The sequence below is a fragment of the Xenopus laevis genome, chromosome 6L (assembly GCF_017654675.1).
Source record: "Xenopus laevis strain J_2021 chromosome 6L, Xenopus_laevis_v10.1, whole genome shotgun sequence".
NCBI lineage: Eukaryota > Metazoa > Chordata > Amphibia > Anura > Pipidae > Xenopus > Xenopus laevis.
The window spans coordinates 52,568,005-52,592,737 of record NC_054381.1 but is presented as its reverse complement, the minus strand read 5'-3'; the positions used below and the strand labels follow the sequence as shown (position 1 = coordinate 52,592,737).

General features: G+C 38.2%; 1 protein-coding gene across 3 annotated transcripts in view; it reads left to right on the top strand.

The window, feature by feature from the left end:
- Positions 1-24,733, top strand: part of topaz1.L (testis and ovary specific PAZ domain containing 1 L homeolog) — a 57,984-nt gene that overhangs the window by 9,288 nt on the left and 23,963 nt on the right. For all 3 annotated transcript variants that reach the window (XM_018267482.2, XM_041566028.1, XM_018267481.2), the window contains exons 3-10: positions 2,662-2,729; positions 5,046-5,170; positions 7,612-7,652; positions 9,000-9,115; positions 10,773-10,861; positions 16,864-16,989; positions 22,313-22,376; positions 23,141-23,292. In XM_018267482.2, the coding sequence (XP_018122971.1) occupies positions 2,662-2,729; positions 5,046-5,170; positions 7,612-7,652; positions 9,000-9,115; positions 10,773-10,861; positions 16,864-16,989; positions 22,313-22,376; positions 23,141-23,292 (781 nt within the window). The remainder of the gene's footprint in view (positions 1-2,661; positions 2,730-5,045; positions 5,171-7,611; positions 7,653-8,999; positions 9,116-10,772; positions 10,862-16,863; positions 16,990-22,312; positions 22,377-23,140; positions 23,293-24,733) is intronic.

The following is a 24,733-nucleotide window of genomic DNA, read 5'->3' as shown; positions in this document are numbered from 1 at the left end:
GATATCACACCAACTTGCAGTGTAGCAGTAAAGAGTGACAAGTTTTCTCAGAGTACTAGTCACATGGCATGAAAACTGACAATATGTCTAGCCCCATGGCAAATTTCAAAATTAAATATAAAAAAAATCTGTTTACCCTTTTAAAATGGATTCCAATGCAGAAGTCTGCTGGAGCAGCACTATTAACTGATGCGTTTTGAAAAAAACATGTTTTCCTGTGACATTATCCCATTTTGGAAGCATTTCTTTTGGAAGCATTCCCCCACTTCCTCAGAAGCATAAGGTATGCAAACCCCCCACACCAGTTAATAAAGCCTCACAAGCCACACCCATAAAAACATTAATCCCGATCGGGATTTTTACAACTCATAAGTTAATACAAATAACATTGTGCATTGTACAATCCCATTAAGGCATTCAATAGAGGTTTTCTACATAATTGTGGAATGTTACAAATTGCTACTATATATATATATATATATATATATATATATATATATATATATATATATATATATATATATATATATATATTAAATAGAGAGTATTTGTTGTTAGTTACATGGTGTTTATGAAATCTCTATACTACGATGTAGCCAGTTTGAACTGTCAGTCATATTAGTTTTTTAGTTTCTAGGGGTTTTATTTACACTAACAATGTGCAATATGTCACATATATGTAAAATAACACTCACACAGAAAATATCTTAATTCAAACTATAAGACATATTTGCACACTAAAGAAATTCACTAGTTCCAAAAACAAGCAAGCTCCCACTCTCTACTCTCTCCCATTCTCTACTTACATTATAGTTAACTTCTAGCACCTACTTGTAAATTTGTAAATGACTTCTCCTGAAAACACACAGAGCTAATATCTGGCCAATATGCTTAAAACATTAACTGCTTTCATGTAGTTTTCCCCTGAAAATGTGTTTTCGTGCACTAATGATTAGGCAAGTACAGTAGAACCCCCATTTTACTTTTTTCAGGGGACCAGAAGAAAATGTTGTATAATCAGGGAAATGTATATGCGTTGTATATTGGTTGAACAAAACAGGGTAAAATGGAACTTAACTACAGTGAAACCTTACTTGTACATCCCCTGATTTTTTAAGTAGGTGCAAACAAAATACCCTGATTGTGCAATACTCTAAATCAAATGCCTTTAGAAAGTATAATCTACGTTTTTGAAAACTGATGTTTTGGGTCCAAATGTGTTCATCGTGGGTAAAATAGTGTTACTATACTTACAGTGCACTTGATCCCCAATAATAGGAAAAAGACCCCTGTTGGGTGCATGTTCAAGGTACTTGAACAAATTGAATTTTGAACACCTTCCAAATGCAAAATTTGCTTGAACTTATGTAGCCTTGGTCTTTACAGAGCTTAGGTTTATCAGATAGGGAGCTCTGCTGATGTGCCAAAGGGGGATGGCATAAGGATATTTTTTTGATCCTTTCAAAAGTCTTATTTAAAGGTGCAGCTTTGGAATTTAGTCGACTACCCTCAAGCCAATTGTAATTTCTTAAATGTTCCTAAATGCATGTTCTGTGGTTAAAGGGGTGGTTACTTTCTAGATTTATAACGTCTTAGGCTTTTATATAGTGCATACCGATTAGATATATATAATTTTTTGCACAGTTTCTTTACTATATGCATTTGTAGTCTAGATTTTATTAGGTGACTCGCCCAGGGAATGCCAGTACAGGTATAGGACCCCTTATCCAGAAACCCGATATCCAGAAAGCTCCGAATTACGGAATGGCTATCTCCCATAGACTCAATTTCATCCAAATAATCCAAATTTTTAAAAATGATTTCCTTTTTCTCTGTAATAATAAAACGCTAGCTTGTAGTTGATACCAACTAAGATATAATTAATCTTTATTGGAAGCAAAATCAGCCTATTTGGTTTGCATGTTTAAATGAATTTCTAGTAGACTTAAGGCATGAAGACCCAAATTACGGAAAGATCCGTTATCCGGAAAACCCCAGGTCCCGAGCATCCTGGATAACAGGTCCCATACCTGTAGTATGTCCAGATTTGCCATTTAGCATGACATGTTCTGGATATGTATCCAATTGGAGCCAGGATGTATGGTACAGGTTTTGTGTCCACCAGAAATGTGGCTGATCTCAGAAGGTGGTCCAGATGTACACTTTGTGGTTCTGTGTCACTATTGTACATTGCATTCTTTTTTTACTTTGCTGCAATTCCATTATGGCAGAATAAAAGATTGGCCCACTAGGCTATGATAGTCCATACATTTTTGAGGCCCTTGATATTCTGCTGCAATAACAATGAAGGAGAAATATATATTTTTTTAAATTACATTCCAGGCTTATTACTAATATATATATATTTTTTTTAAACTGAATCTTTAATTGTTAAGTAGTTAACAAATAAAATACATTCATCAATCAGGTAACTGTAGGCATTAATATTACTATAGTGCATTTAATATATAAAATATATTGCTTTAATATTTGCATTTTTAAATGTTAATTCTAATTTTACACCATTGAAAGGACTATATGATATGAAAAAATAGTTGAGCTTGTCTAAAGTTACCTAATATACATACATGCATAGACATAAATGTAGCAGTATTTTATATCTTTTCTCAGCTAGACAATGTTATATTTATAACCTTGCAGCACAAACGATGCCAGTCCTGAGGAAAATGTAGAAGAGAGAAGTACATATTTTGCAGAAGGAATGACTGGTAAGGACCTAAACATCTTCATGTAGAGCTGTATTCTTGGTCAGTGTAATTATATAGTTATAAATAGGGATGAGTGAAAATTTCCCGCTTTGCCATAAAAATTGTGAACCTGCCTACTGCCTTAGTCTGGGTCTTAATATAATAATTACAATCCTATGGTCGTAACATACAGGGAGATTCAAGCACCAAAATTTGAAGTAGCTGAAAATTGACGTCTACAGCAGTAAAATTCGGCGTTATGCTATTAAAGGCAACTATCTGAAATGTGCTTGCAAATGAACTTACAGGCAACTGCCATGCAAATTAATCGGAGAAGCTTTGGCAAAGCATTTTTTCGCCCTCTTAATAACACAGCTCTCAACCTGGCCAAAATGACCTGTGTCATTACCCTAAGGTTTTTTTCTAGTATGCTGTGTTCATTTATCAGGCACAAATTACAGCTGAAGACATAGTTTTCAATGTAAAACCTATTAATATGTATTTGGTTCCTGCTTCATTTGTAAATGTTCTGTTTTCAATGATGTCTAACAGATGCAGTTTTTCTGAAGCTGGCCATTCATACGGAGATCTTCTCGGTTATCAAGGTTGCCAAGCGAGTGGATCTCTCCCCGAGTTGCCCACCTTGAAATGGGCAATATTGGGCTGATCAGATTGTGTGCCCTAGGGAGGAGAATAAGGGCAGTCGGATCAAGGAACTGTTGCAGTCCTCGATCCGATGGGATTTTTAAACCCGCCCTATCGACATCTGGCCAAAAGTTGGTCGAAGTCGGGAAAGCCAGTCTGAGGGCCCCATACACTGCCAAATAAACTGCAAACTTAATCTGTCAGCATCTTATATCTGCTAGTGTATGGAAGCAAGTTGGTGTTCAATAGGTTGTTGAATAGTTGTTGTGTGAAACAGCCCTTTTACCCTGGACATTGGACTGGTTGCGATACTCTCCGCTGTAATTTTTGTATCTTTGATTTTCAGTTCTTTCAAAAAGTTCATAGGACTCATAAACTAAAACACTGCAGAGTTCAATAAGTAGGTGCAATTCATGTTTTCTTAGACAAATTGTTCCTGCCAGGTAGCAAATGCACGTCATTGCTACCTGGCATCCTTGCACAGGATTTCTCTGTCCCTTTCACATGAAACAACTGATTTAATATTGTTGAGCACAAGCATATGCCATAACTATATGTATGGAGTTTTAATATCACAAATTGAAAACTGTGATTTAATCACATATTACTTTGTCATGATTAGTTGCATAATCGTTTTGTAATTTTAAATGTATATTCTGTCATTTACATAATATTTGATGGGGTGTTTTTAAGATATGCACCTTGGAAAATATTTTTTCCCTGATTTCCAATTCTCCCTTTGGAGACAGGTGGCAATCTGTGTCTGCATCACATAACACACTTAAAAAGAACCCCCTAAATATGAAGCTTTACTGAACTCCTTAAGCTATATACAATTATGCAAGACTTGTGCAATTGAATCAACAACATGCAAATGAATGAGAGCACGAGTCATGCCATGTTTATTAGTGATAAATGGTCATGCTCCCCTTACACCAAGATACAAGAGCTTACTGCCATGAGAATCTGAAAAAAAACCATTGAGCCAATTGACTTAAAGAAAGTAATTTTATTTTGAGTGCCCCCCCATATACTACCATCAGTTCATGTCCTAATGTTTTTATGGGTTTTATGTTGGATGATCCTGCTGGACTGTAAATTGTCAGAATTGCCCTTAGTATTTGGTTTATGCCATTTTATCCTTAACTGAGTTAAACACTTCTAGCTTATTTTAATACAGTCAAATATATTACCTGAAAGTGGGTGTTCACCGTTAAATGAACTTAAGTATAATGTAGAGAGTGATATTCTGAGACAATTTGCAATTGGTTTTAATTCTTTATCATTTGTGATTTTTGACTTATTTAGCAGCTCTGCTGTTTTTCAGTGTTTAGCAATCTGGTTGCTAGGGTCCAAATTACCCTAGGCAACCCGGCATTGATTTGAATAAGAGCCTGGAATATGAATAGGGGGGGGGCTGAATAGAAAAATAAATAATAAAAAGTAGCAATAACAATAAATGTGTAGCCTTACAGAGCATTTGGTTTTAAGATGCGGAAAGAGTCCGAAGTTAAAAAAAAACTGTAAAAAAATCAATGAAGACTAAAAGTTAACGTAAAGGTGAACCACCTCTTCAAGTAAGCTTACATTAATAATACCCAAACGGCTGCGTGTAGATGTTTCAGTATGTAGATAAATAGATGTATGTATGAAATTGGCAAAAATAACTGAATAAAATTGTTTGCTTTTCAGATCTAGAAGTTAAAAATGACCCACTGATCATACCTAACTCTTTGGAGGAAAACAGTGAAGATTTTTATGATGCTGCACAGTCTGATTTTGAGGGGTTCAGAGGTCATCTTGACCTAGATAGAGAGGTAATCTATTAATTCCTGTAGCTGACCACCAAGATGTGTAAGTAACAAAATATTCTTTGCCCTGATGTTATAAATGTACTATAGCAGGTCCTAGCTGGGATAGGTAGCACCTAGGGTGGAGAACAGATGCAGTATAATAAGACAATCAGTTGGGTAAAGCTGGCTATAGACGTTAGGATTTTTAAAAGATCTTTTCATTATTGTAAGACCAAGCTTATCTTGAAACGATCGTTTGAATGTACGATTTGTCCGTCAACTAAAAAGACCATTTCAAGCGATGTTATCTAGTTGAAGCTAGGAAAACTGAGGGTAGCTGCCTGCTTAGCTCTGCAAACAATTGCAGATAGATTTCACTGTGACCGATGAAAATTTTCTAACCCGGCCGATTTTCTGACTGATGTTGGATGAAAAATAGTTAGATGCACAATCGTTTGATTCCCACTAACCTCACCATAATTTGATTGATTCGTCAGATCATACAAGAATTGGTTGTTTGGGAGAGAAAAATCTTAACGTCTATGGCCATTACAGTAAGGGATATAGCATATTTTTCTGTACAGGGAATAGAAAAAGTAAGACTGGGTAGTAGAGGGGGTAATCTGGCAGGGCTGTTAGCAAAAAGGGAACTTTTTTGGATTTTTTACTTGCACACTCGGTTACCACTTGGTTTGAACTACGAGTTTGATGTAACATGCGTTACGTAAATTATAATGTGGCCAATAATGTCTTCAATGAGGTGGATGTATAGAATTGTATGGGGCAGATAAGAGAATGTGATATCTACTGGTAATAATATTAGGAATGAAAATACAATGTAATGGGGCAGTAATTGCCATTTAAACACTTGTTTAAATATGGGTATCCTAATAAAATGTTTGTGAGATGAAACAGAGTATAGGCAGAAAACATTGCTAATAGGACCAATTTGATATGTATGTTGCTTTAAGAAAAGAAATGTGAGGTGGCAACACGTGATTGGTTTTAACGTTTGGGGAGGGATTTCCTGGGGTATAAATTTTGTGACCAAATGTAACAACAGTAATGCCTATGAATAAGTGCCTGTGGGTGCGAAACGCGTAAGGCGGAGCATCAATTCGTCTGTATGCCTACTTTTTAATATTTATGATGAATAAAAAGTGATTTTTAATTTTCCTTACAGTAAGGAAGCCCAATGTAAAGAAGAAGAAAAGGGAGGATGATCTTGAATTTGTACATCCCAACAGATTAGTCAGAGGAAAGGAAGTGTGAACTAGGAAATGGCAATGCTTTATGGGGATGATTTTAACAGCTGGGAGAACAATTTAGAAGACAGTGGGATCTTGGAAGTTTAATGTATAGTTAAAATGTATAGTTAAAGTGGAATAATTTTTGTATTTGTCTGCTATTTTAGACAAATAGTACAATGACTAAGAGTTCAGAGGGGTATTTAAAGTAGGCAAGTGGGAGTCGGAGAGCAACATGGGAAAGCTAGTGTAGATAGACTGTGGGATTAGAATTAAGTAAGTGCGGTAGATAGTATACCTGTTAAGGAGTTGTCACCAACAACAAATTGATACATTTAGTTGATACATCTTTCTTATATTTGGCCCTGCTGAGCAGAATCCCTGAGTTTCATTAAAGGCAGCTGTTATAATTGATACAATAGTTGCTGATATTCCTCAGATGTTCCAGAGAAATGTAATAACTAATGTAGCAAATTGTGACAGTTCAGAGTCCGCACATGGATTACGGAGCTGAAACACCCGAGAAAGGAAATTTAAACTTCAATTATTAAAAAATATTCAAATATTAAAAAATGGAAGGTCATGAAAAACTATTTCTTTCTGGTGAACAATCTGAAAAACAACCAAACTGAATAAAGTGTTTGGAAGGTGAACAACCCCTTTAACTGTGAATTAATATGTAACAAATCATGTGAAAAACCAGTTCAGACAGTGGCGGAACTACCGGGGGAGCAGGGGGTGCGAGCGGGCCAGGGCCCGCACCCCCTCAGGGCCCCCGGCAGCTTGCGCGCCACTGTAATCCGTCCTGAAAATCATATGCGGGGGGGGGGGCGGCTGCGCGTCACGCACCAGGGCCCGCCCTGCTCTAGTTACGTTACTGAGTTCAGACTAAGTACTGAACTACAAAGTGTGCCTTCTTCAGATCTGAGGCGCTGAGAGGAAGCACATGCGACGAGACGGATGTGCCGAATATAATGTGAGAATGTTGCACCTACAAACTGCATGCATCCGACACGACTGTCAGATGAAGACACAACGTGCGACGTTTGCATACGATAGTCGCGTTGGATGCACGCAGTTTGTAGGTGTGACATTTCTATTACATTATATTCTGTGTTATTGTTTATTTAAATACACCCAATTAAAATTATGACCGTGAATTTTTAATGAGATTGCAAATAATTCTTATTTAATATTTATTTACAATGCATTCTTCAGGTAAAATATGCTGAAAAGAATTCATCTGAAAGTGGAAGCAGGTTGGTGAAAGTTTTAAAGTAGCCCTAATTAAGATACTATAGTTAACTATTAAAAATTTATCTTCACAATGTGTAAACTATCTGCATTTGAGCAACCACTGGTTCTACAAAATATTGTTTTCCTGCCTTGCGAAACCGTATCCTGGCTTTCCTCGTGCTCCTGACCATATTGTCTTGCAAGAGGCTGGCCTCCTGTTTAAAATCTCCTGCCCAGTGTTTATTGGCTTCTCTGACATTTTTGCAATGTGTACTCTTTCAGTTTGATTTAGATGAAAATATGTTCCTTTCTTACCTCTTATTCTGACTGCCCTCCATAGCTCCCTTGGTTTCAATTATTGTTGTCGTTCTAAGTTTTAGTCAAATACAAGAGTCCTCTGCACATTATCAATATATTTAAGACAGCGACATTTTGTGCATACTGCTACTAAAAAATGCCTTACCCTTTAAACAAAACAGGGATGGAGCTGGTCACTCCTTGAGCTCCATGTTGTAGCTCCCACCCTTCCCAGCTATAGACAGGTGATCCCACTGGTGTCTAATAAAAGGGCAGCCAAGTATGGAGGTTTACTTTGAAAGCAGCAAGTAAGTTGCAGGTAAAACGTAGTCCCTTTGTAAAATTTATAATGAAGCAATAGAATTCTTAATGAATCAGATAAAATTGAGCATAGGACTGGCCAGATATGGGATGACTTTGACGTAGTTGGCCAGCTTAAATATATTGCAATATATGGACAAACAATCCCTGTTTTGTTTAAAGGGTAAGGCATTTTTTAGTAGCAGTATGCACAAAATGTCGGTGTCTTAAATATATTGATAATGGGTTGAGTGCAGAGGACTCTTGTATTTGACTATATGTATTTTGTGGTCACAGCCTCATTGCACCCCCGCCTAATGGTTTTAAAAAATGGTGGTGAGCACAACTTTCCCTTGTTCGTCTTTCTAAGTTTTCACATGTGCAGAGCAACAAATTGCTATGAGAGTGTCCATGTATAAGCTGATAATGGGAAAACTGCAGTAACTTTCAGCAAAAAAAAAATTGTGTCCTACGTTTCATAAAGGGCTTGGACTTGAAAGCATTCAGACAGATGCAGAAACTAAGCCATTTATATTGTACATGCTCTTAAATAGGGAACATAGAAAACAATATCACCAACTCCCTAATCTATAAAAGCCACAGACTCCACTTTTTACCAAAAGTGACCTGCTCTCTGTAGTTATCCAATATGTTAAAATATTATTTCCAACACCCATTGCTGCTTCAAAAGATCTTGAATATTTGCTGGAGTGCATCATTTCCAGGTAGTACTTAAAAGCTAAAAAGGAGAATGTTTTCTTTGTGTTTTATAGTCTGAGTTTTGAAGAGTCTTCGTCCAAGGATGCCTCTCCAGGGTCATCTCATTCCCACAGCCGTTGTTGGAGAAGAGATACCTCGCATACCTATAGGCCTCTGCATTGGATGAATGGTAATGCTAGCATTGCCCAGCCAGCAACTGGCATTAAACTTAAATTGTCTGACAATAATATTAGGCATGCCAAACATAAATGAGTTTTCTGAAAGAGTTAAAATGAAGTCTCTTACAGTTTGAGCCCATTCAGTACACGATTGTCTTCTTTTCATTCCCCGAGACTATTCAACAATAGACATTTTGGCACACATGCCTTCTACTATTTATATTGCTTTATTTTTAAAATGTTTTTGCCTTTTCAGTATCCCTAACTAGTCTTCTGTTTAACAAGATTTTTACTTCTAATAATCTGTTATTGGTTTAATTTGCATCAGATATGTTGCTTTAATAATATTTAGGCCTGAGACGCACACTTTTTTAATGTAAATTTTATTGCAATTTTGTGTTTTTTAAATACAAAACGGACAAAAAACAGACCATACCGTAAAGAATTAAAGTGTCACTGATCATAAAAGTAATAGAGTTGGATACATCTTTTCAAAAAACATCATAGTAGCCTTGGAACGATTCAACTTTATCATACCTGGACTTCTCAAATCTCTTTTGGATGACTTTGTCCTCATGAGCGAGTTTGAAAACAGGAATTGTATATATTTTACCATGAACGTGCTCTGGGAGCATTCTGGAGCAGGCCTACTGTCTCCTCAAGGACCTGTAATAGGCAGTGTTACTGATTCTTTAACAAACTGTCAGGTGTGCCTTTCATCCAAAGTTAAAAAAGTGCTGTAACCTCAAGCTGTATGAATAACTAGTGGTTCTGGCACCTGGATTAATGCCTTACATCAGTACAGACCATAAAAAATTAAGGGAGTATGTCCCAGTTAATGTAAAGGGGCATTTATACCATCTATCTATCTATCTATTTCACCACTGAGAGGTGACGAGGATCATTTCTCTGACACGTCTCCGTCACAATGCAAAAACTTTACTCAGCGCTTGAAATTCGCCTAAATTCCTTTGATATGCATTCTCCTTATTGCTTAATTGCTATGCATAGTGCTTTCTCTGCTGCCTACTTACAATGTGACATGTGGTGGCTGAATAATTTTGACCATTAAAATGAATCTTTTGTCACCATTTCTCTAACACTCGGACCTTAATTATAATTGTCACATATAATATATTTGTTTTTTACATAGTGTGTGAGCCAGTTCATAGGATAATACCCAATATAAAGAAGTAAAGAACATAGTAAATCCTATAAAAGTTGGGAATCTTAAACAAGCCACTCAATACTGTAGTTAAGACAGGTGCAGCCACCTCAAATAATAGTATGTCAAAACAGCATCTAAAAAACAAACAAAAAAGAGTGGACATGCTCCCATAGTGTAAACATGAATTTATCCCATAAATAAAATTACACTTACAAGGGTGCAAATCAAGCACAATCTGTATGGCCTGACTCATTTCACCATCCAGTGTGACTGCGTCTGCATAATATGATGTCTTATTATGGATAGAATAATAAATCTCTAGCAAAAAGTATGGCCGGTAATTGTTTTTATTTAAGCATAGCAAGTAAGGCATGCCAATCGACATCATGTTTGTAAAAAAATATATGGTTTTCCACCAATGATTCTTGCACTTTTCTAGATCATTATTGGCAGGTGTTTGGTTAAAGTGATGTAGTAGACCTTTCCTTATCTTTACTTAGATTTCAGATACTCAGGCAAACACATGGTAATGACGGATGTGCTTACTTTGGATCAGAAAGAACAGTGGAATCAAGATAATCCCTTTCACGTGAGTATCTCAAATTATAATTGCAGCAAGGGAATGCATATAAGGAAATCTTATCCCCAACTGTTATTTGTATGTATCTTATAAATGTTATGAATTGGGGATGCACCGAATCCAGGATTCGGTTCGGTATTTGGTCAGGTCTCTGCCTTTTTCAGCAGGATTCAGATTTGGCCAAATCCAAGTGCCTGGCCGAACCAAATCCTAAAAACCATGTGACTTTTCATCACATAAGCAAGGAAGTAAACTCGGCTAGCAGTACACGTTCACCCCTTGTTTTCCTGATTTGCAAATTCGGATTCTGTTCGGTATTCATCTGAATCTTTTGTGAAGGATTTGGGATTCGGCCAAATCCTAAAATAGTGGATTTGGTGCATCCCTGGTATGAATCTATCAAAACGCTATTGAGAGAGAAGTTGGTTATGGTGGGATGAGCTTGGCATCTGTCTTATAAGTCCTAATAGTGCTCCTATGGAAAAACAAAAAAACTCCAATCCAAAATTCAAAAAGAGTGTCCGTGGGTATAAATACCAAGTCTTATATTCAGGTCAATATCCGATTGCTGGCGAGTGTTTCTCGGTTTTCAGACTAACTTAATAGCTGTAAATGCTAATCTCTTCTCCTCTCCCCTCCAAGGGATCACAAACAGGTCATGGGGTAATATATCCAGTCATGAAATTCTCTGCCCTCTAATATTGGGCTGTGCAATCTCTTCAAACTGCTACTGTTGTTCCGGTTCCCCAGTGTATGTCGCATCCACAGTAGGGTTGTGCTTCTACGGCTGCATCTCTGGTTCACACTCTGTAGCGCAATCTGTTTGGGTTCCACACTATATACCAAACACTCCAAATACGAATTGGTTTTACACTTATTTTACATATTCAACTCAATACTCATTCCTCTACAAATAAACATAACCCCCACTACTTTGCTGACATTTTTAAAAGCAAAATCAATACACAAACAATTTTCTCACCCATCAGATGCTCTCACCCTTCCTAAATCTCCTTTCTCTTTTCAACTCTTCTGCCCTTATAACCGAGTCTGAAGTCTCAAAACTTCTCCTGTCCTCTCCATCAACAACTTGCTCACTTGATCCCATGACATCGCCATTTCTAAAACTGTGTGCTCCTGTCCTTACTCCAGTACTTATTCATATATTCAATTCCTCACTAACCTCTGGGACTTTCCCCTTGTTACTCAAGCAGGTCTGTATCAAGCCCATTCTGAAAAAAGCTACACTGGACCCATCTTGTTTGTCTAGCTCTCTTACCGCTAACCTCTAAACTTCTGAAACGTCATCTTCTGGATGCAGTCAGACTTTAGACCTGCGCGCTCAACTGAGACTGCCTTATGCACATGATCTCCAGACTGCTAAATCCAAAGGACATTCTCAATCTCCTGGTCTTCTGCTTTTGATACTGCAAATTTTCCTATCACTTGGTATCAGAGGCCAAGCTGCATTCTGGTTATCTTCCTACTTTTCTGACCGCTCCTTCTCTGTTAATGTTGCTAACAAACAACTCCCCTGGTTCAGCTTAGTGTGAGGGTGCCTCGGGGGTTCTGTAATTGGCACTCTGTTGTTCTCCTTGTACACTCTCTCTTTAGGAGACTTAATATCTTCATTTAGTCTCAAATATCACCTGTATGCCAATGACACCCCTTCACTAACCACTGACATTCAGACTCAGATAGCAAACTGTCTACTAGCTATCTCCTGGATCAGGGGTCCCCAACCTTTTTCACTCGTGAGCAACATTCAGATGTAAAAAGTGTTGGGGAGCAACACAAGCATGAAAAATGGTGCCAAATAAGGGCTGCGATTGGCTATTGGTAGCCCCTATGTGGACTGGCAGCCTACAGGAGGTTCTGGTTGGCAGTACATCTGGTTTTCATGCAACCAAAACTTGCTTCCAAGCCAGGAATTAAAAAATAAGCACCTGCTTTGAGGCCACTGAGAGCAACATCCAAGGGGTTGGGGAGCAACATGTTGCTCGCGAGCTACTGGTTGGGGACCACTGTCCTGGATGAACCAACCCCATCCAATGTCATCTTTGATCAATCTCTCTCCTTCTCTCTCTCTCTCTCTTTTTTTTTTTTTTTTTTTTTTGGATTCAGGCATGGTTTATTGAACTCAATAATACAAGTCATGCAATTACATAGCATATCATCACATTATCATATTTGGTTATACAATAAAGCCAAAGGCACATTCTGTTATATAAACAATATTTCACTTCAGAAGTATCAAAGTAAGTACATATCAGTGTTCACCATTACCAAGAAAAATCAGAGACTCCCTAGTCCTGCACCCAGTCCAGCCACTTATCTCAAATTTTATTAAATTTCTTAATGCTACCTCTTTTTTTTTATATACCAAGGTCTCTAGGTTACATAGTATTTTAACCTCCTGTCTCCAATGTGCAGAGGAAGGAGGTAGGTCATCCTTCCACTTCCTTGTGATGAGCTTCCTTGCTAAAAATAGACAATTTTTAACATTCCTTAACAAAAAGTCCCTGCAGGAATGTAAAGGTATCATTGAGGCCTATACCGAAAAAGCAGGTTTTCACTGTTCACTAGAGTGTCAAGAATCTCTGACCAGTATGAAGCTAGGGCTGTGCACTCCCATATCAATCTCTCTCCTTCTCTAATCATATTCATACTACTGCCAAAACCTGCCACTTCTGCCTCCTCAATAAAGACCCTTTCTTTGACACATACTAGCCAAACACTAATCCATGCCCTTATCCTATCCCGTTTAGACTATTGAAATCTGCTACTAACTGGTTTTCTTGACTCCCATCTCCCCTCCAATCAATCTTAATCTCTGCTACTAGGATCCTCCTGCTCTCTCCTGGGGAACCTGTTCAACTCCAATTAAAATCCTTACCATGGCTGCCTTTTAAGCAAAGGATAGCATAAAAAATCCTTCTGCTAACATTCAAAGCCCTTCACTCCTCTGCTCCTTTTTATTTATTCACTTGGAGAAAGCTGCGGTTGTCGAGGTGCGGCAATTGCAGGTTTGGAAGGGGCCCCCCTATTTCTTCACCCTGACCCCGAAAGTGAGCAGCTTGCATGGAGTGGTCGAATGATCTCATTAATAAACAGTACACTGTTTCGTTACCTAATTGGATGTAAAATGGATGGATGCGGTGGTTATCCCATTATGGACGACTCAACGATAAGTACCAACATAGTCATAATACAAGTACATGGGCATTCTGAATTTGCAATCCAATCCACTGTTTATTGAATACGGTTCTAATTAGCCGCATATGGGACCTGGAGTTTCCTAAGTGTACTATAAGTACTACATATAATATGGTGATATCCTTACAAATTGACTGTTCTTAATAGTGCTGGATTTTGACTGAACTTGAATTCAAGTCTTCATATGACGCATAAACGGGATTATATCTTAAATACAAGGAACTGCTGTATATTGATCCATATAGATCCATAACAATAACAATTGGGTTTCTTGTTTAATTTGAAAAAGGATTTTTATCATGCAGCTGTCTGGGTGACAGGTCTCCTGTAATATTTTTGGCTTTTTATGGTTGGGTGGGTTCACAAATTACAATACAAGTCTCTGATCATCTACAAAGAGAAAAGTATTTTACTATAATAGGTGATATTAGCCCTAGGCTTTTCTTGCTCTATTTATTTCAAGAAATCAGAAAAAATATAATCACCACAAGCCATATTAGTAGAATTATTGTTGAACAAAGGTTTGTACTGACTAAATAAAGGGGTAATGCACTTTTAAATGAACTTTTAGTATAATATAGACATTGATATTAAGTCATATTCTGTGACAATCTGCAATTGATCTTTATATTTTGTAGTTTTTTTAATAATTTAGCATTTTTGTTGTGCAGTTATCTAGTTTGAAATTTCAGTAACAATCTGGTTGCTAAGGTACAATTTTACCCCACTGACCACACATAAGTAAAATTGTAGTTTTACAAAGCAATCATTTTTTGATTGCTGGGGTCAGTGACCCTCCTCTCAAAGCTGGAAATGTAAAAGTTGCTAATAGGGTGATCTATAAAATACTAAAAGTTAACTTAAAGAGATAGTGACACTAAAAAACAACTCTTCAAGAACATATGTATCAACAGTTACTAATAGGTCATGTTGATTCATTGTTTATCACTGATAGGGCTGCTTTTGTAAGTAATTGTTACGTAAAGTTTCTAACCCTGACTATTTTTCTGACCTGACTGTCCCTTCTGAACCTGTCAGAGTTTCTAATAATGGACTACTGCAGCAGAAAAATGTCAGCCCCCTTTTTAAGGAACATGGGGAATTGAATATGTAATGTAAAAACATTGGGCAAATATTGGGCAAAATTATACATAGCATGCAAGACAATGTTATGATCGATGTAAAAAAAAACAAACGCATTTCTGGTGTCATTATCTCTTTAAAGGTGAGCTACCCGTTTAAACACTATTTGCAGGAAGAGGCTGGCTATTATAGGGCCATCCTTGCAGACAGGTGATAGAAATATTGGTATTCCTATTTCCTCCTAAACTTACTTTCTGTCCCCTTTTCAAATGCTACTGGCCTCTGACATCATAAAAAGCAATCTAATTTTTAGTAGCCAAGAGTCACTGGATACAAGTTGGTTCAGTTCAAGACAATATAATCGTTTTCAATTGGATTACTTGTACTTCTTATAGTGTTTTGCTTGGCAGTGGAATCCTTGACAGTCTGAAAGGGCATATACTGTATAGAGTACAGGGACAACTGCGTTGTCAGAATTTACATAATTTGGATCACCATATTTTAAACATACTAGAAAACATTTAATATTAAATAAACCCAATTGTTTTGCCAACAATATCGATATTTTGCAATCAAAGATAACCCTGTAACTATGCTAGCTTAGTTTAAGATGGTTTTATCTCTATAATATGACCTTTTGAGGGCTTTGGTTGTGAACACTATATAATGACTGAAGACAAACTAACTTGCGTATACACTATATGGCTAAAAGTATGTGGACACTATTGGAATTGGCTATTTAAGCCATGCTCATCATGTAGCAACACACATACCACTGTCAAACAATGACATTCTTGACATGCTTTATACTAGTGGTAACAGTTGTCGAAGTCCCTTTTTTGTGTAATTTTCATAGTAACCCCATGACTAAAGTAAGGTCTATACAGAAGTGGTTGGAAGAGATGGGAGGGGAAGAGCTTTTCTAGCTTGCAAAAAAACTCTGACCTCAACCAAACTAAGTAACGGTAATGGTGTGAACTGGATTGCTAATGTAAGTCTTATCAATGATGTTTGAGCATCTAGTAGAAAGCCTTCCCAGAAGAGTAGAGGGTAAAGGCTGCTTAGCAACAAAGAGAAGACTAACATAAAGTAGAACCTCCATTTTACATTTACGTTTTTTCAGGGGACCAAAAAACAAAATGGTGTAAAATCCAGGAAAACGTAAAATCAGGGAAATGTATTATGCATAGTATATAGGTGGGACCACAAAACAACGGTATTATACCCTTGGAAAGTACATGAAGGCTTTCCCATGCTTTCTCCCATATAGTGTATACACGCCCATTCTGATTTTTATGGGTTTATAAATCATATCTATCACTTGATATTGAATACAAGAGATGGTCCTTATATATATGTATTCTTAACTGGCCGTGCACCTAGATAAATCGGTTGGAGAGGAGTGTGGGCAAATTGACTTTGTTGTGTGTGTTTATATTAAGTACCCCATGTTGCAAAATATGAGGATATTAGAAGTTACCTAGGTAAGTTATAATATCGTTATAATTTACAAGAGGGGGTATTTTATTCACTATATATATATATATATATATATATATATATATATATATATATATATATATATATATATATATATATATATATATATATATATATATATATATATATATATATATATATATATATATATAATTTTTTTCTTTTAATTGGATACTAGTTTTTGACATTTCTTAATGCATTACTTTCTGCAGGATTATAAACCTATACCGAAGACCTTATTGCCCATTTGGTACTGCAAATATTTTTTTAATACTTTCCGTGGATGCACAAAACCAAATTGTTTGTACCAGCATGTACCATCCCAAACAGATGAAAAGGTAATATCTTGTTTAAACTGTGTTTTCAAAGGAGTGGTTCTATACATGATGTTTATATACAATGATCGTAATGTTCACCTTTTTTGTATTATAAATGTAAAACTCTTCATGTTTTTGAATCTACATAAAATAAATCTCTCATTGTAACTCACTGGACACATAGTATAACTATAGGCAAGAGATTTTGGAGAAATTTTCAATAAATCCGCATGAAACACTACTTCCACATTCCTTTTGTATTTAAAGAACTAAACCCAAAAGTTAAAAAAACCCTATCCTACATAGACCCCCAGCCTAGCTGCTAACTCGGGCAAATGTCCCTAACTTTTTATTTACCCCTCGGTGCAGATTCTGTCCAGCGGAGTTCATGGGCACCATCTTCAGCCGCTTTGGTAATCTTCGGAATGAATTTTCGTGAGTTTCGGCGCATGTGCAGCTGACGCAAAACAGAAAGTTGCTCCAACTGCGCATGCGCCGATACGCCGGCGTCATTCCGAAGATTACTGAAGAGAAGAAGATGGTGCCCATGAACTACGCTGGACAGAATCTGCATGGAGGGGTAAGTAAAGACTTAGGGGCATTTGCCCAGGGTAGCAGCTAGGCTGGGAGGAAGGGGGGGGTCTATGAAGGGTAGCGGGGTGAGGGCTTTTTAACTTTTGGATTGAATTCTCCTTTAAAGGGGCAAATTCCCTTAGATCCGAAGTTACGACAGCTTCGCCGCACTTCGCCAGGCGTAGTTTCGCCAATGCTACGCAAATTCACTAAAATGCGAAATTAAATGCATGCAAGTTTGGCCTCGAATAAGTTGTCAGTCTTTCTGTTTAGACAGAAAGTCTGTGGCTATTCCACCAGTTTTTTAGTTTGCTCCCAGGTAAACTCTTATGTCATATTAATGAAGATGTCTGAATGGTTGGGTCCTATGGGTTACACAATATTATAGTGTACTATAGTGAAAGCCAGTCATGCACTTTATAAAGCACAGTCACCACACTCAGCCTCAACTACAGGCTTCTGCTAATCTCTCTTTAGTATCACAACTGCCGTAGTCCATGTTACACAGGGCCAGCAAAAATCAGCCGAGGAAATGTTTTAAGAATGGAAAACAAAATAGATTTCAATTCTAGGTGATGCAGCAGAGGTTTAGAAACATCATTTTCAGCCCATAGTGTGCTCTGGTAACAGCAGTGGCCAGGACACACTGCTTCCAAGAACACACTAACTTCTCTAAATTCATTGGATCTGTTCTATTGGAACTATTTGGTCTGGAACTCAAATCATCTCAGACAGAAGCCTTTCGCAGAAAAAGAAACCTAAAAGAAATTCCATAAAATTAACTATCTCCTCAGGTTGTGGTCCTTCAGTAACAGACAGTTTTGATCAGGTCAGGGATCCCCAAACAGTGGCTTGTGAACCAACCCCTTGGCTTTTACTCACAGTGGACTCAAAGCAAGTGCTTATTTTTGAATTCCAAGCTTGGAGGCAAATTTTGCCAAACAAAGCCTCCTAATAGGTTGGCAGTCCAAATAGAGACTACCAAATGGCCAATTACAGCACTTATTTTGCACCACCATAAACATTTTTATGCTTGTGTTGCTCCCCAACTCCCCACATCTGAATGTAGCTCACGGGTAAAAAAAAGGTTGGCTACCCCTGTTCTAGGTTTTAAGGACAACAATCTCAAGGTCAGGGAAACGGGTTCCACGTAATGCCATACCTAGACTCTCATGGTCGTGGCAGACTCAAAGAGGTTGCCAGATTCCATGCAGAAGAATGCCCGCTATCTCCACAACGCCACAGCTGGCTGTAAACCATGCAAGAAGCATTTTGCTACCAACACAGTCCCTAGAATTTATGGGCATGCACATCCAATACAAACATCAAAAAAAATTCCTGCCAAGACCAAAGTCAATCTCCCTACAACAAGCGGCACACCAGCAACCACCGTCAGCACACAACATTCTCAGACTGCTCGGCCTGATGGCTTCCAGTATAGAATGCGTACCCTTTGCAAGGTCTCATTTGCAACCTGTTCAATGGGAGCTCCTTAGAAGGTGGAATTCTAAATTACCACGGCCTCTCAAATAATCGATTTCTCACAGACAGCAATACACAGTCTCACATGTTGGGCACACCTTCCCAATCTAACACAAGGCAGGGACTGGGGATGTCCAGTCCAGGACGTGATCATGACGGATGCCAGTCTTACAGGATGGGGAGCGATGTGTCCACCCCCGGTATGCCAAGGCACATGGTCACAACAAGAAAGCAAATTACACATAGACTTTCTGAAACTCAGGGCAGTTTACTATGTCCTGTGCAATTGGCAAGACCACCTGGAGACAGGCGTGTCAGAATCCAATCCGACAACAGCACCACCGTTGCTTACCTAAATTGTCCGCAGCCCTACGAGAGGTATCCTGGATTATGACTTGGGCAGAAGTCAACAGAGTCCTCATATCTGCAATATTAATTCCGGGAGTACAGAACTGGGAAGCCAACTTTCTAAGTCGCAATACTTTGGACCAAGGAGAATGGCGCCTAAAGCCAGCAATCTTTCAACAACTAGTAGACAAATGGGGCCTGCCATGCCTAGACGTAAGGGCATTTCGATTCAACACACAACTCTGACAAATCCTATTGAAGACACACGATCCCAAGGCAGACGGAGTAGACACCTTAAATTGCCCATGGAACAGCCGGCTAGCGTACTCATTTCCCCCCATTCTGATCATTCCTCAACTACTGCACAAAATAAGAATGGAAGGAGTAGCCACCATATACACAGACTAAATTTAACGCCATGGCTATTGAAGCCAGGCTGTGGAAGGCAGAATGATCCGTACCTTGCTAGCAGCAAGGAAACATTCCACCTTGGCAATATAACACAGAATATGGAACTGCTTCATTTCCTGGAGCGGGGCACAGGGCATATATTGGCAATTTCCTTCATCTTCACACATACTAGACTTCATACAAAGTGGAGTAGACAAAGGTCTCACCACCTCCTCATTCGAAGGTGCAGATCTCTTCCTGGAATCTAAACCTGGTACTCAGGGCTCTACAACGGGCCACATTCGAACCCTTGGGTTCTGTCAAAATCAAATTTCTATCCTGAAAAGCCTTCCTTCTGGCTATCTGCTCGGCCAGGCGGGTGTCAGATCTAGCAGCTCTATCTCAGAAACTACCTTCGACGATATTTCATCAGGATAAAGTCGTCCTTAGGACAATTCCATCACATCCACCAAAGGTCACTTCGGAGTTTCACCTCAATGAGGAGATTGTGTTACTGTCATTTTGCCCTAAATCAGCGAATTCCAGAAAACAGCAACTGCACACACTGGATACTGTACGGGCATTAAATTATTACATTCACAGAACAGCTGAATTCAGACAGTCAGAGGCCCTCTTTGTCCTATTCATTTGCTAGAGGGATAGTTTCAGCGATACTCAAGTCCATGGGCCAAAAAGTTCCGTTTTGAATTCAAGCTCAATCCACTAGGAAAGTCCGTGCTGGGCCCTTCAGTTAAGATGCTACGGCCACTTCAGAAGCTGCCTTCGGCAGAAAGGTGCTATGAGCAGCAGTGGCACATGTATAGTTTCTGTCTTTTTTATAGTTCAGGTTTGTTTGCACCATAGTCCCCCCCCCCATTTGGACGGCTTTGGGACTTCCCCAGTCGTCCTGCACTGACAGGTAGGGCCAACTGAGAAAAGGAGATTTCTTACCTGGAAAATCTTTTTCTCATAGGCCCGAACTGTCATTACTTATGGGGTGCCGTTTTTTTTTTGCTGCTTGGCATTTAGTATAGTTTAGCTAGGCAGTTAAGGTAGAACTCCACAAGCGATTTTTAAGTGTGATAGCTTCCGTTCCGTCGTGCTGAAATGAATCACAGGCGTCACGTCGGATGCGCCAAATCTAAGGTAAGTAATAGGAATCTCGGATGTTGTCGCTCGTGCATACGACATGAATGTCTGATGAAGACCCAGCATTCAGTGTTCGCATCCGAGAGTCAGGTCGTGACAGATGCACGCAGCGACAACGTCCGAAATCCTATTACCTACCTTAGATTCAGTGCATCCAACGTAACGCCTGCGATTTATCTCAGCGCGTCGGAACGGAAGCTATCGCCCGTGGAGTTCTACCCTTAGGCTCTGTCAGCACCAGCAGGCTCTGGTACAAAACTGGAGGAAAAGGTGGAGCCAGGAGGTAGAAGGAGATTGGAGAAAGTTCTTTCAGTTTGCCCTGCCTCCGGAAAGGATAAACTTAACCCCAGTTGTCCTGCAAGATTTTCCAGGTAAGAAATTTCCTTTTTAAGCCCATTAATCAAAACCTTGCTAACAGTGTGCCATTTTTTAAACTATATCCACTATGCAAAGATCCCTATCCGTGGGTAACCTGAACTTGATTTTGAAGGCTCTTCAGCAGGTACCATTTGAGCCAATGGGTTCAGTGAGTTTTCAGTTCTTATCCTGAAGATTGCCATTTCTGGTGACAATTTGTTCAGTAAGGAGAATTTCCGATCTGTCTGTGCACTCTCATAAATAACCATATACCATTTTTCACCAGGATAATGGTGTCATGGGAGCAGTGCATTCTCATTTTCCTAAAGTCATTTCAGCCTTCCACATTCATACTGACACAGATACAACTGTAAAATCTGCCACACTTTAAATGCCAGGAGGTAATATCTTTTTTCTAGTTATAGAATGACAGTGTATATATCAAGAGGGCCCTGAGCCATGAGATGATGACTGCTACCAAAGTAAATGTTTGGAATAGAAGATGAAGTGTATGTAAATTATCAATTTTTGAGTAAATCAGAAGCCATACATCTTGATATTGCAGTTTAACAGTGATTAAAGTAATGTGTTTGCATCTGTTTACTACTGTAATTCTTTGCACACAGCAGACGTGTTCTTTATAGTATTTGTATGCATAGACTTTGCATTATACAGTATACTGAGATTTAACGCCTCATGAATGTAAAAATCTACATACCACTGTGTTCCTTATAACTAGGATTGCAACAAATCCACTATTTTGGATTCGGCAAACTCTCGAATCCTTTACAAAAGATTCATCCGAATACCGAACCTAATCCTAATTTTCATATGCAAATTAGGGGTGGGAAGGGGAAAACATTTTTTACTTCCTTGTTTTGTGACTGTCATGCGATTTCCCTCCCTGGATTTGGTTCAGCCGGGCAGAAAGATTCGCCCGAATCCTGCTGAAAAAGGCAGAATTCTGGATTTGGTGCATGCCTACTTATAACCTAGGCTCTGTTAAGCATGCTATAGTATTTCATAATTTCTCCTTAATGTATAGGTGTGCATGGAGTTGATTCACAAACTTGTGAATGAAAATCACACATCATTATTAAGACGTGCTGGTATGTATTTTATTTTATTTGTGACAATAGACTTTATGTAACTGGATCTGCCTTTTTTTGATGCATTGTCTGCTAAAGGGGATCTAACCCAAAAGTTATTTGATGCAAGCCTGGTGTGCTTCTTTGAGCACTTTTACAGTTTACTTGGAAATTCAATTCATTGCCATTTCTGAGTGGTTTACATTTTTTAGACTGCCAGTGCCACGCTTTTTGCATCATTTTGTTCAGAAATCCTAGGATTAACTGAATAGACATGATTGCTGACACTTCAGTGAGACCTTCAATGAGATCTGTGGAGCTGAAAGCCTGGTGCAGTCTAAAAGTGTAAATATCTCAGAAATAACTAAAATTAGCTTTCAAATACTTAGATTTATTAATTAATATATATATATATATATATATATATATATATATATAAATATAAATATATATATATATATATATATATATATATATATATATATATATATATATATATATATATATATATATATATCGTTGTGGTGATGGCATAGTAACAATTTCTGTCCTTTTATCAGTAATATACACTAGCATTTTCTGGCATGCAGGCTCCAGGTGTTACAGATAATCATCAATAGCTTTTGGATTTCTTTGGTTTATAGGTAGCTGAAAAGGTTACAGAATTGTGAAAATGTAGAAAGAAAATGTATGTATGTATGTATTGGAGATTTTTATAATGCTGATTGAGAATCCCCATAGCACAAACACTGACATTAACATCTTTATTTTCACTATTATACTAGTTTGGATATTTACTGCCTACTACAGAATGTATGTTCCTGGTTTTCATTACGACTCGAATCTACTGACCAAAATTCTCCATGCCTTATATGTACGTCAAATGTGGGGAGATGTATTTCATTTGTTGGTACAGGGAGCCATTGTCAAAATATTGGTAAGTTAATTTCAAATGTCATCAACATATTGTTCACATTCCGTGTCAGTAGCAAGCTGCTAGAAATGATCCTGCATTGAGTATTTATGTGTTAATACGACCTACTTTATTAAAAACTGTTATGAAATTTTTGATTTATGTTAGCGTGCATAAATTAGAGAATGGCTTCTATATTGGAATATTTTTATTTTTACTGTAAGCAACAGAAAGCAATTAAGATGCCCGCACACAGACAAGACTGTAAATTTATGCTGTACTTCATGAAACTGACCGCTCATAAACTCTTGAGATGATATCCTTAATTAAGGTGGTCAAATCATACAAAACTGTTGCACTACAGAAAACAGTTTTAACCCTATGGCTGCCAAGCACGTACGCCATACGTACTTGCAGGCAAGGCCTTTAATTGCCAAGCACGTACATTGGCAACTTTAGCCGTCTCTGCAGAGATTTAGCAGCATTGACAGCCCCCTGGGCAACGAAGCTGGGGGGCTGTCATGTCAGTCCTGCGACATGTCAGGGCCAACCTAAAAGCAGCAGACACAGCAGATTGCGCATCCGCTGCGATGCCCTGCCTCCTTTTTCTTACCACCTTCTTCTGCGACTCCCACACACTTCCTGCTTGCCGAGACTCTGCAGACACACTGCTCCAGGATCCCTCCAGCCATCAGATTGTCAGATTTTACCTTGTTTGATCTGTCAGAATATGTACTTTCCAAAAATATATGGTTTTCTGAGGGTCTTTTAACAGTTTTGGGGTCTTACAGCACATAATGCACATTCGGGGCTCTGTCATCAGCAGCTGAGTTGATCAGAGTGAACATTCATATGCACGTTTTTCATTTGGAGTCCGTACATATCACATACTTTGGTAAATCTATGCATATTGTGCATAAAACTATTTAGTAGACCTCTGACGTCCATATTTAGGGTGATTGTTCTTTGTAAGTAAAACATTGTGTGAGATAAATGCGGAAAAATGTTAGGCTATTTTCAGAAATGTCATAAAAACCTCTACGTTTAGAAAAGCTATGCAGTTTTGGTGTAGAAAGACGCCTTTGGATTCATCAGAATGTGTCCAAAAATATATGGTTTTGGGGGGTTTTTGTGCTGTTATGAGGGCCTTGTGGCACATAATACGCAGTTAGGGGGCTTTGTTCACAGAAGGCGAATTGGCAGCCAAGAAAATTCATATGCACTATTTTTATTTGGGGTCCGCACATGCCACCTGCTTTAGTGTATATATGCATATTGGGCATCAAACTGTTTTGTAGATCTTGGTGTCAATATTTAGGGTGTTTTACAATTGTATGTAAGAAATTGGTTGAGATAAATGTGGCCAATTGCGATTTTCAGAAAAACGCTGCCTTTAGCGTAGCTTTGCAGTATGGTAGTTTGGAGTAGAGAAAGATAATTACCTATTTTGTATTCGTCAGAATGA